The sequence below is a fragment of the Phyllobates terribilis genome, unplaced genomic scaffold (assembly GCF_046119375.1).
Source record: "Phyllobates terribilis strain yellow unplaced genomic scaffold, ASM4611937v1 Scaffold_3__8_contigs__length_932513732, whole genome shotgun sequence".
Classification (NCBI taxonomy): domain Eukaryota; kingdom Metazoa; phylum Chordata; class Amphibia; order Anura; family Dendrobatidae; genus Phyllobates; species Phyllobates terribilis.
Genome location: NW_027362763.1, coordinates 653,780,257 through 653,793,720, shown reverse-complemented (window position 1 = coordinate 653,793,720; position 13,464 = coordinate 653,780,257). Strand labels below are relative to the sequence as shown.

At 49.8% G+C, this 13,464-nt stretch overlaps 1 protein-coding gene across 3 annotated transcripts in view; it reads right to left on the bottom strand.

Annotated features, from left to right (window-relative positions):
- Nucleotides 1–12,106, bottom strand: part of RNF8 (ring finger protein 8) — a 75,303-nt gene extending 63,197 nt beyond the window's left edge. For 2 of the 3 annotated variants that reach the window (XM_073671682.1, XM_073671684.1), the window contains exons 1-2: nt 11,849–12,105; nt 7,271–7,399 (exon numbers count right to left, since the gene is read on the bottom strand). In XM_073671682.1, coding sequence (XP_073527783.1) covers nt 7,271–7,399; nt 11,849–11,959 — 240 coding nt within the window. In that variant the 5' untranslated portion in view covers nt 11,960–12,105. Of the gene's footprint in view, nt 1–7,270; nt 7,400–11,848 lie in introns of all 3 variants that reach the window. The other variant, XM_073671683.1, reaches the window with a different exon arrangement.
- Nucleotides 12,107–13,464: the final 1,358 nt, after the last annotated feature.

Genomic DNA, 13,464 nt, shown 5'->3' with positions numbered 1-13,464 from the left:
ATCCTGAGTTACATCCTGTATTATACTCTAGAGCTGCACTCACTATTCTGCTGGTGCAGTCACTGTGTACATACATTACATTACTGATCCTGAGTTACATCCTGTATTATACTCCAGAGCTGCACTCACTATTCTGCTGGTGCAGTCACTGTGTACATACATTACATTACTGATCCTGAGTTACATCCTGTATTATACTCCAGAGCTGCACTCACTATTCTGCTGGTGCAGTCACTGTGTACATACATTACATTACGGATCCTGAGTTACCTCCTGTATTATACTCCAGAGCTGCACTCACTATTCTGCTGGTGCAGTCACTGTGTACATACATTACATTTCTGATCCTGAGTTACATCCTGTATTATACTCCAGAGCTGCACTCACTATTCTGCTGGTGCAGTCACTGTGTACATACATTACATTACTGATCCTGAGTTACCTCCTGTATTATACTCCAGAGCTGCACTCACTATTCTGCTGGTGCAGTCACTGTGTACATACATTACATTACTGATCCTGAGTTACATCCTGTATTATACTCCAGAGCTGCACTCACTATTCTGCTGGTGCAGTCACTGTGTACATACTTTACATTACTGATCCGGAGTTACACCCTGTATTATACTCCAGAGCTGCACTCACTATTCTGCTGGTGCAGTCACTGTGTACATACAATACATTACTGATCCTGAGTTACATCCTGTATTATACTCCAGAGCTGCACTCACTATTCTGCTGGTGCAGTCACTGTGTACATACATTACATTACTGATCCTGAGTTACCTCCTGTATTATACTCCAGAGCTGCACTCACTATTCTGCTGGTGCAGTCACTGTGTACATACATTACTGATCCTGAGTTACATCCTGTATTATACTCCAGAGCTGCACTCACTATTCTGCTGGTGCAGTCACTGTGTACATACATTACATTACTGATCCTGAGTTACATCCTGTATTATACTCTAGAGCTGCACTCACTATTCTGCTGGTGCAGTCACTGTGTACATACATTACATTACGGATCCTGAGTTACCTCCTGTATTATACTCCAGAGCTGCACTCACTATTCTGCTGGTGCAGTCACTGTGTACATACATTACATTTCTGATCCTGAGTTACATCCTGTATTATACTCCAGAGCTGCACTCACTATTCTGCTGGTGCAGTCACTGTGTACATACATTACATTACTGATCCTGAGTTACCTCCTGTATTATACTCCAGAGCTGCACTCACTATTCTGCTGGTGCAGTCACTGTGTACATACATTACATTACTGATCCTGAGTTACATCCTGTATTATACTCCAGAGCTGCACTCACTATTCTGCTGGTGCAGTCACTGTGTACATACTTTACATTACTGATCCGGAGTTACACCCTGTATTATACTCCAGAGCTGCACTCACTATTCTGCTGGTGCAGTCACTGTGTACATACAATACATTACTGATCCTGAGTTACATCCTGTATTATACTCCAGAGCTGCACTCACTATTCTGCTGGTGCAGTCACTGTGTACATACATTACATTACTGATCCTGAGTTACCTCCTGTATTATACTCCAGAGCTGCACTCACTATTCTGCTGGTGCAGTCACTGTGTACATACATTACATTACGGATCCTGAGTTACCTCCTGTATTATACTCCAGAGCTGCACTCACTATTCTGCTGGTGCAGTCACTGTGTACATACATTACATTTCTGATCCTGAGTTACATCCTGTATTATACTCCAGAGCTGCACTCACTATTCTGCTGGTGCAGTCACTGTGTACATACATTACATTACTGATCCTGAGTTACCTCCTGTATTATACTCCAGAGCTGCACTCACTATTCTGCTGGTGCAGTCACTGTGTACATACATTACATTACTGATCCTGAGTTACATCCTGTATTATACTCCAGAGCTGCACTCACTATTCTGCTGGTGCAGTCACTGTGTACATACTTTACATTACTGATCCGGAGTTACACCCTGTATTATACTCCAGAGCTGCACTCACTATTCTGCTGGTGGAGTAACTGTGTACATACATTACATTACTGATCCTGAGTTACATCCTGTATTATACTCTAGAGCTGCACTCACTATTCTGCTGGTGCAGTCACTGTGTACATACATTACATTACGGATCCTGAGTTACCTCCTGTATTATACTCCAGAGCTGCACTCACTATTCTGCTGGTGCAGTCACTGTGTACATACATTACATTTCTGATCCTGAGTTACATCCTGTATTATACTCCAGAGCTGCACTCACTATTCTGCTGGTGCAGTCACTGTGTACATACATTACATTACTGATCCTGAGTTACCTCCTGTATTATACTCCAGAGCTGCACTCACTATTCTGCTGGTGGAGTCACTGTGTACATACATTACATTACTGACCCTGAGTTACCTCCTGTATTATACTCCAGAGCTGCACTCACTATTCTGCTGGTGCAGTCACTGTGTACATACATTACACTACTGATCCTGAGTTACCTCCTGTATTATACTCCAGAGCTGCACTCACTATTCTGCTGGTGCAGTCACTGTGTACATACATTACTGATCCTGAGTTACATCCTGTATTATACTCCAGAGCTGCACTCACTATTCTGCTGGTGCAGTCACTGTGTACATACATTACTGATCCTGAGTTATATCCTGTATTATACTCCAGAGCTGCACTCACTATTCTGCTGGTGCAGTCACTGTGTACATACATTACTGATCCTGAGTGATATCCTGTATTATACTCCAGAGCTGCACTCATTATTCTGCTGGTGCAGTCACTGTGTACATACATTACATTACTGATCCTGAGTTACCTCCTGTATTATACTCCAGAGCTGCACTCACTATTCTGCTGGTGCAGTCACTGTGTACATACATTACATTACTGATCCTGAGTTACATCCTGTATTATACTCCAGAGCTGCACTCACTATTCTGCTGGTGCAGTCACTGTGTACATACATTACATTACTGATCCTGAGTTACATCCTGTATTATACTCCAGAGCTGCACTCACTATTCTGCTGGTGCAGTCACTATGTACATACATTACATTACTGATCCTGAGTTACATCCTGTATTATACTCCAGAGCTGCACTCACTATTCTGCTGGTGCAGTCACTGTGTACATACTTTACATTACTGATCCGGAGTTACACCCTGTATTATACTCCAGAGCTGCACTCACTATTCTGCTGGTGCAGTCACTGTGTACATACATTACTGATCCTGAGTTATATCCTGTATTATACTCCAGAGCTGCACTCACTATTCTGCTGGTGCAGTCACTGTGTACATACATTACTGATCCTGAGTTACATCCTGTATTATACTCCAGAGCTGCACTCACTATGTACATACATTACATTACTGATCCTGAGTTACATTCTGTATTATACTCCAGAGCTGCACTCACTATTCTGCTGGTGGAGTCACTGTGTACATACATTACATTACTGATCCTGAGTTACATCCTGTATTATACTCCAGAGCTGCACTCACTATTCTGCTGGTGGAGTAACTGTGTACATACATTACATTACTGATCCTGAGTTACATCCTGTATTATACTCTAGAGCTGCACTCACTATTCTGCTGGTGCAGTCACTGTGTACATACATTACATTACTGATCCTGAGTTACATCCTGTATTATACTCCAGAGCTGCACTCACTATTCTGCTGGTGCAGTCACTGTGTACATACATTACATTACTGATCCTGAGTTACATCCTGTATTATACTCCAGAGCTGCACTCACTATTCTGCTGGTGCAGTCACTGTGTACATACATTACATTACTGATCCTGAGTTACCTCCTGTATTATACTCCAGAGCTGCACTCACTATTCTGCTGGTGGAGTCACTGTGTACATACATTACATTACTGATCCTGAGTTACATCCTGTATTATACTCCAGAGCTGCACTCACTATTCTGCTGGTGCAGTCACTGTGTACATACATTACTGATCCTGAGTTACATCCTGTATTATACTCCAGAGCTGCACTCACTATTCTGCTGGTGCAGTCACTGTGTACATACATTACATTACTGATCCTGAGTTACATCCTGTATTATACTCCAGAGCTGCACTCACTATTCTGCTGGTGGAGTCACTGTGTACATACATTACATTACTGATCCTGAGTTACATCCTGTATTATACTCCAGAGCTGCACTCACTATTCTGCTGGTGGAGTCACTGTGTACATACATTACATTACTGATCCTGAGTTACATCCTGTATTATACTCCAGAGCTGCACTCACTATTCTGCTGGTGGAGTCACTGTGTACATACATTACATTACTGATCCTGAGTTACATCCTGTATTATACTCCAGAGCTGCACTCACTATTCTGCTGGTGCAGTCACTGTGTACATACATTACATTACTGATCCTGAGTTACATCCTGTATTATACTCCAGAGCTGCACTCACTATTCTGCTGGTGCAGTCACTGTGTACATACATTACATTACTGATCCTGAGTTACCTCCTGTATTATACTCCAGAGCTGCACTCACTATTCTGCTGGTGCAGTCACTGTGTACATACATTACATTACTGATCCTGAGTTACCTCCTGTATTATACTCCAGAGCTGCACTCACTATTCTGCTGGTGCAGTCACTGTGTACATACATTACTGATCCTGAGTTACATCCTGTATTATACTCCAGAGCTGCACTCACTATTCTGCTGGTGCAGTCACTGTGTACATACATTACATTACTGATCCTGAGTTACATCCTGTATTATACTCTAGAGCTGCACTCACTATTCTGCTGGTGCAGTCACTGTGTATATACATTACTGATCCTGAGTTACATCCTGTATTATACTCCAGAGCTGCACTCACTATTCTGCTGGTGCAGTCACTGTGTACATACATTACATTACGGATCCTGAGTTACCTCCTGTATTATACTCCAGAGCTGCACTCACTATTCTGCTGGTGCAGTCACTGTGTACATACATTACATTTCTGATCCTGAGTTACATCCTGTATTATACTCCAGAGCTGCACTCACTATTCTGCTGGTGCAGTCACTGTGTACATACATTACATTACTGATCCTGAGTTACATCCTGTATTATACTCCAGAGCTGCACTCACTATTCTGCTGGTGCAGTCACTGTGTACATACTTTACATTACTGATCCGGAGTTACACCCTGTATTATACTCCAGAGCTGCACTCACTATTCTGCTGGTGCAGTCACTGTGTACATACAATACATTACTGATCCTGAGTTACATCCTGTATTATACTCCAGAGCTGCACTCACTATTCTGCTGGTGCAGTCACTGTGTACATACATTACATTACTGATCCTGAGTTACCTCCTGTATTATACTCCAGAGCTGCACTCACTATTCTGCTGGTGCAGTCACTGTGTACATACATTACTGATCCTGAGTTACATCCTGTATTATACTCCAGAGCTGCACTCACTATTCTGCTGGTGCAGTCACTGTGTACATACATTACATTACTGATCCTGAGTTACATCCTGTATTATACTCCAGAGCTGCACTCACTATTCTGCTGGTGCAGTCACTGTGTACATACTTTACATTACTGATCCGGAGTTACACCCTGTATTATACTCCAGAGCTGCACTCACTATTCTGCTGGTGCAGTCACTGTGTACATACTTTACATTACTGATCCGGAGTTACACCCTGTATTATACTCCAGAGCTGCACTCACTATTCTGCTGGTGCAGTCACTGTGTACATACTTTACATTACTGATCCGGAGTTACACCCTGTATTATACTCCAGAGCTGCACTCACTATTCTGCTGGTGCAGTCACTGTGTACATACAATACATTACTGATCCTGAGTTACATCCTGTATTATACTCCAGAGCTGCACTCACTATTCTGCTGGTGCAGTCACTGTGTACATACATTACATTACTGATCCTGAGTTACCTCCTGTATTATACTCCAGAGCTGCACTCACTATTCTGCTGGTGCAGTCACTGTGTACATACATTACATTACTGATCCTGAGTTACCTCCTGTATTATACTCCAGAGCTGCACTCACTATTCTGCTGGTGCAGTCACTGTGTACATACATTACATTACTGATCCTGAGTTACATCCTGTATTATACTCCAGAGCTGCACTCACTATTCTTCTGGTGCAGTCACTGTGTACATACATTACATTACTGATCCTGAGTTACCTCCTGTATTATACTCCAGAGCTGCACTCACTATTCTGCTGGTGCAGTCACTGTGTACATACTTTACATTACTGATCCGGAGTTACACCCTGTATTATACTCCAGAGCTGCACTCACTATTCTGCTGGTGCAGTCACTGTGTACATACAATACATTACTGATCCGGAGTTACACCCTGTATTATACTCCAGAGCTGCACTCACTATTCTGCTGGTGCAGTCACTGTGTACATACATTACATTACTGATCCTGAGTTACCTCCTGTATTATACTCCAGAGCTGCACTCACTATTCTGCTGGTGCAGTCACTGTGTACATACAGTGGGTACGGAAAGTATTCAGACCCCTTTACATTTTTCACTCTTTGTTTCATTGCAGCCATTTGGTAAATTCTATAAAGTTCATGTTTCTCTCATTACAGTGCACTCTGTTCCCATCTTGACTGCAAAAATTTCTACATTTCTGTTTTTTTTTACAAATTTACTAAAAAAGAAAACCTGAAATCTCACATGGTCTTAAGTCTTCAGACCCTTTGCTCAGACACTCATTTTTAAGTCACATGCTGTCTATTTCCTTGTGATCCTCCTTGAGATGGTTCTACGCAGTCGGGTACAGTGGCGGGGCCCGCAGCCGGGGGGCCGGGGCAAGGCCCGCAGTCGGGGGTAGGCGACCTGGGCAGCACAGATTCAAGGGATCAGAGTTGTCGCTGACAGAGAGAGTATCTCTAAATCAAACTAACAAGGTCAAGACCTTAATAACAGTCACAATGGCCACATCATAATACACTGACATGTGGCGCCATCTAGTGTCACACCGTGGTAAAGACATCCTGTACTGTGTACATCATATAGTGAATGCTACAGACCTTTACTGCTGCCCCCACCTTCTTGTATTATCCCCCTCTACCTTTTGGTTGCGGGTGAGAAGGGGTAGAGGGACCTTTCTTTTGCAGTTCGCCCCTCCAGAGATGCCCACCTCCCCATCCTGCGTGCCCTGGCAGGGATTATTCCCTACATCATGCTGCTCCTGCAGTTGGGGGGTCAGACTTACATTGTTGTCGGTAATTGTCCACTGCCCCTCCGCATTCTGCCTGAGGAAGCAGTGGGTGCGGGAGATCATGAGGGGGCACGCAGCCGAGCACAGCTGGTACATCACACTGAATCCCCTCCCCAAGGAAACCTGAAAGAGAGATGAAGATCAGTAGGGGCGCGGCGCCCCCTGCAGCTGGGAGACCCCAGATGTGAACTTAAGGAAGGGCTAATGACAACATAGGTACAGGGGAAAGACGGTGGGGAGGTAGGTACTGCGCCCAGCACAGAGGGGGAGAGTGCAGGCAGGCACTGAGTACGGGGTCAAGGGGAAAAAGCAGCGAGGGGGGGGGCACAGATGGGGGGAGAAGACGCCGACAGAACATTTGTACATTTTGGGAATATATTATTATATATCGGGGGGCCCCTCCTGTCAGCTGTGTATATATATCGGGGGACCCCTCTTGTCAGCTGTGTATATATATCGGGGGGCCCCTCCTGTCAGCTGTGTATATATCTATATATATCGGGGGGCCCCTCCTGTCAGCTGTGTATATATCTATATATATCGGGGGGCCCCTCCTGTCAGCTGTGTATATATATCGGGGGGCCCCTCCAGTCAGCTGTGTATATATATCGGGGGGCCCCTCCAGTCAGCTGTGTATATATATCAGGGGGGCCCCTCCTGTCAGGTGCATATATATCGGGGGGTCCCTCCTGTCAGCTGTGTATATATATCGGGGGACCCCTCTTGTCAGCTGTGTATATATATCGGGGGGCCCCTCCTGTCAGCTGTGTATATATCTATATATATCGGGGGGCCCCTCCTGTCAGCTGTGTATATATATCGGGGGGCCCCTCCTGTCAGCTGTGTATATATATCGGGGGGCCCCTCCTGTCAGCTGTGTATATATATCGGGGGGCCCCTCCAGTCAGCTGTGTATATATATCGGGGGGCCCCTCCAGTCAGCTGTGTATATATATCAGGGGGGCCCCTCCTGTCAGGTGCATATATATCGGGGGGTCCCTCCAGTCAGCTGTGTATATATATCGGGGGGCCCCTCCAGTCAGCTGTGTATATATATCGGGGGGCCCCTCCAGTCAGCTGTGTATATATATCAGGGGGGCCCCTCCTGTCAGGTGCATATATATCGGGGACCCCTCCTGTCAGCTGTGTATATATATCGGGGGGCCCCTCCAGTCAGCTGTGTATATATATCGGGGGGCCCCTCCAGTCAGCTGTGTATATATATCGGGGGGCCCCTCCTGTCAGCTGTGTATATACCGGGGGGCCCCTCCTGTCAGGTGTGTATATATCGGGGGGCCCCTCCTGTCAGGTGTGTATATATCGGGGGGCCCCTCCTGTCAGGTGTGTATATATCGGGGGGCCCCTCCTGTCAGGTGTGTATATATCGGGGGGCCCCTCCTGTCAGGTGTGTATATATCGGGGGGGCCCTCCTGTCAGGTGTGTATATATCGGGGGGGCCCTCCTGTCAGGTGTGTATATATCGGGGGGCCCCTCCTGTCAGCTGTGTATATATCGGGGGGCCCCTCCTGTCAGCTGTGTATATATCGGGGGGCCCCTCCTGTCAGCTGTGTATATATCGGGGGGCCCCTCCTGTCAGCTGTGTATATATCGGGGGGCCCCTCCTGTCAGCTGTGTATATACTGGGGGGCCCTCCTGTCAGCTGTGTATATATATCGGGTGGGGGGGCCCTCCTGTCAGCTGTGTATATACTGGGGGTGGGGGGGCCCTCCTGTCAGCTGTGTATATACTGGGGGGCCCCTCCTGTCAGCCGTGTATATATATATCGGGTGGGGGGGCCCTCCTGTCAGCTGTGTATATATATCGGGTGGGGGGGCCCTCCTGTCAGCTGTGTATATACTGGGGGGCCCCTCCTGTCAGCCGTGTATATATATATATATCGGGTGGGGGGGGGCGGGTGGGGGGGCCCTCCTGTCAGGTGTGTATATATATCGGGTTGTCAGGTGTGTATATATATCGGGTGGGGGGGCCCTCCTGTCAGGTGTGTATATATCGGGGGGCCCCTCCTGTCAGGTGTGTATATATCGGGAGGCCCCTCCTGTCAGGTGCGTATATATCGGGAGGCCCCTCTTGTCAGGTGCGTATATATCAGGGGGCCCCTCCTGTCAGGTGTGTATATATCGGGAGGCCCCTCCAGTCAGCTGTGTATATATATCGGGGGGCCCCTCCTGTCAGGTGCATATATATCGGGGGGCCCCTCCTGTCAGCTGTGTATATATATCGGGGGGCCCCTCCTGTCAGCTGTGTATATATATCGGGGGGCCCCTCCAGTCAGCTGTGTATATATATCGGGGGGCCCCTCCTGTCAGGTGCATATATATCGGGGGGCCCCTCCAGTCAGCTGTGCATATATATCGGGGGCCCCCTCCTGTCAGGTGTGTATATATATCAGGGGGCCCTTCCTGTCAGCCGTGTATATATATCAGGTGGCCCCTCCTGTCAGCCGTGTATATATATATATCGGGTTATATCGGGTGGGGGGGCCCTCCTGTCAGGTGTGTATATATCGGGAGGCCCCTCCTGTCAGGTGCGTATATATCGGGAGGCCCCTCCTGTCAGGTGCGTATATATCGGGAGGCCCCTCCTGTCAGGTGCGTATATATCGGGAGGCCCCTCCTGTCAGGTGCGTATATATCGGGAGGCCCCTCCTGTCAGGTGCGTATATATCGGGAGGCCCCTCCTGTCAGGTGCGTATATATCGGGAGGCCCCTCCTGTCAGGTGCGTATATATCGGGAGGCCCCTCCTGTCAGGTGCGTATATATCGGGAGGCCCCTCCTGTCAGGTGCGTATATATCAGGGGGCCCCTCCTGTCAGGTGCGTATATATCGGGAGGCCCCTCCAGTCAGCTGTGTATATATATCGGGGGGGCCCCTCCTGTCAGGTGCATATATATCGGGGGGGCCCCTCCAGTCAGCTGTGTATATATATCGGGGGGCCCCTCCTGTCAGGTGCGTATATATCGGGGGGCCCCTCCAGTCAGCTGTGTATATATATCGGGGGGCCCCTCCTGTCAGGTGCATATATATCGGGGGGCCCCTCCAGTCAGCTGTGTATATATATCGGGGGGCCCCTCCTGTCAGGTGCGTATATATCGGGGGGCCCCTCCAGTCAGCTGTGTATATATCGGGAGGCCCCCCCTGTCAGGTGCGTATATATCGGGGGGCCCCTCCAGTCAGCTGTGTATATATATCGGGGGGCCCCTCCTGTCAGGTGCGTATATATCGGGGGGCCCCTCCTGTCAGGTGCGTATATATCGGGGGGCCCCTCCAGTCAGCTGTGTATATATATCGGGGGGCCCCTCCTGTCAGGTGCATATATATCGGGGGGCCCCTCCAGTCAGCTGTGCATATATATCGGGGGCCCCCTCCTGTCAGGTGTGTATATATATCAGGGGGCCCCTCCTGTCAGCCGTGTATATATATCAGGTGGCCCCTCCTGTCAGCCGTGTATATATATATCGGGTTATATCGGGTGGGGGGGCCCTCCTGTCAGGTGCGTATATATCGGGAGGCCCCTCCTGTCAGGTGCGTATATATCGGGAGGCCCCTCCTGTCAGGTGCGTATATATCGGGAGGCCCCTCCTGTCAGGTGCGTATATATCGGGAGGCCCCTCCTGTCAGGTGCGTATATATCGGGAGGCCCCTCCTGTCAGGTGCGTATATATCGGGAGGCCCCTCCTGTCAGCTGTGTATATATATCGGGGGGGCCCCTCCTGTCAGGTGCATATATATCGGGGGGCCCCTCCAGTCAGCTGTGTATATATATCGGGGGGCCCCTCCAGTCAGGTGCATATATATCGGGGGGCCCCTCCAGTCAGCTGTGTATATATATCGGGGGGCCCCTCCTGTCAGGTGCATATATATCGGGGGGCCCCTCCAGTCAGCTGTGTATATATATCGGGGGGCCCCTCCTGTCAGGTGCGTATAAATCGGGGGGCCCCTCCAGTCAGCTGTGTATATATCGGGAGGCCCCCCCTGTCAGGTGCGTATATATCGGGGGGCCCCTCCAGTCAGCTGTGTATATATATCGGGGGGCCCCTCCTGTCAGGTGCGTATATATCGGGGGGCCCCTCCAGTCAGCTGTGTATATATCGGGAGGCCCCTCCAGTCAGCTGTGTATATATATCGGGGGGCCCCTCCTGTCAGGTGCGTATATATCGGGGGGCCCCTCCAGTCAGCTGTGTATATATATCGGGGGGCCCCTCCTGTCAGGTGCATATATATCGGTGGGCTCATCCAGTCAGCTGTGCATATATATCGGGGGGCCCCTCCTGTCAGGTGTGTATATATATCAGGGGGCCCCTCCTGTCAGCCGTGTATATATATATCGGGTTATATCGGGTGGGGGGGCCCTCCTGTCAGGTGTTTATATATCGGGGGGCCCTCCTGTCAGGTGTTTATATATCGGGGGGCCCCTCCAGTCAGCTGTGTATATATATCGGGGGGCCCCTCCTGTCAGGTGTGTATATATATATCGGGAGGCCCCTCCTGTCAGGTGCGTATATATCGGGGGGCCCCTCCTGTCAGGTGTGTATTGGGGCGCCATCTTCTCACCTCTTCCCCCTCAGGCAGCAGTAATAGATCTTGGCTTTCTCCCAGTCTCCGCAGACACCAGCACATTCTGCCGCCTCCCTCGTCGTTGCTCGCAGCCGCGGTGTCCGACATTTTTCCAGCCGCTCATCCGCGGCTTCCAGTGGGAGGGCCAACACGGGAGCAACCGAAGGAACTGACGGTCAGAGCAGAGTAATCACCCGCCGAGCGCTCCCTCAGCCGCACGTCATCAAGCGCCGACAACCAAACACAGCGGCACCCGACCAATCAGCGGCCGAACATTCAGCGACCAACCAATCAGCGGCCGAACATTCAGCGACCGACCAATCAGCGGCCGAACATTCAGTGCCCGACCAATCAGCGGCCGAACATTCAGTGCCCGACCAATCAGCGGCCGAACATTCAGCGCCCGACTAATCAGTGGCCGAGGCAGTCAGGACCAGACGGGAGAAGCTGAATGCCGAACGTGCCTGTACCCATAGCAACGGGAAGACGGCGGGAAACTATGGAAACCGTTGATAAATCCCGTCATCCGGTAGTGCCGGTCCGTACCCCGCGCAGACACGGGTCTCATGGCTGGGGAGAGACTAAATCCAAGTCTGCTAAAGGACATCTGCTGACGTCATACCCATGCGAACATGCAATTTGATGATGTCACGGGAAGGGGCGGGGTCTGATTCTCCATTGCAATCCTGATACTGGAAGGCGCCCTCGGCTGCTGAGGCTGTGGAGATGACACCGAGGAGCTGAGGGGGTCTGGGGGCGCAGATAAGTGGATGGTCCTGCATGAGGGCTGAACAGGGGAACGTTGTAGGTGGTCTGCGTGGGGAAGGAGGGGGCACTGCTACTTGTATGAGGCTGGGGGTCTGCATGGGGAAGGTGCATGGGGCTGCGTGCTGGGGGTCTTCGTGGGGAAGGAGGGGGGCCTGTTACTTGCATTGGGCTGAATTCTGAGGGCCTGCGTGGGGAAAAAGGAGGTGCTGCTACTTGCGTAGGGGTCCCGTGTCTCTTCTTCCCCCTCTTTCCAGTGCCTCCCCCTTTCCTTTTCCCCCTTTCCTTTTCCCCCTTTCCTTTTCCCCCTTTCCTTTTCCCCCTTTCCTTTTCCCCCTTTCCTTTTCCCCCTTTCCTTTTCCCCCTCTCCTTTTCCCCCTCTCCTTTTCCCCCGTGTCTCCCCCTCCTTTTTCCCCCTTGTGTCTCCCCCCTCCTTTTTCCCCCTTGTGTCTCCCCCCTCCTTTCCCCCCTTGTCTTCCCCTCCTTTCCCCCCTTGTCTCCCCCCTCCTTTCCCTCCTTGTGTCTCCCCCTCCTTTTTCCCCCTTGTGTCTCCCCCCTCCTTTTTCCCCCTTGTGTCTCCCCCCTCCTTTTTCCCCCTTGTGTCTCCCCCCTCCTTTTTCCCCCTTGTGTCTCCCCCCTCCTTTTTCCCCATTGTGTCTCCCCCCTCCTTTTTCCCCATTGTGTCTCTGACGCGCCCCTGGGCCTGTGTCGCGCTGCGTTGCGCAGGCGGGAGCTTACCCGGAGCCGGATCTGTTGAGGGTTGTAGTCTCGTGGCGGTGACCCGGTCCGTGCCCAGGGAGTCAGACTAAGTGGCGCTGTATCAGCGGTAGATGTAGGACGACTACGCC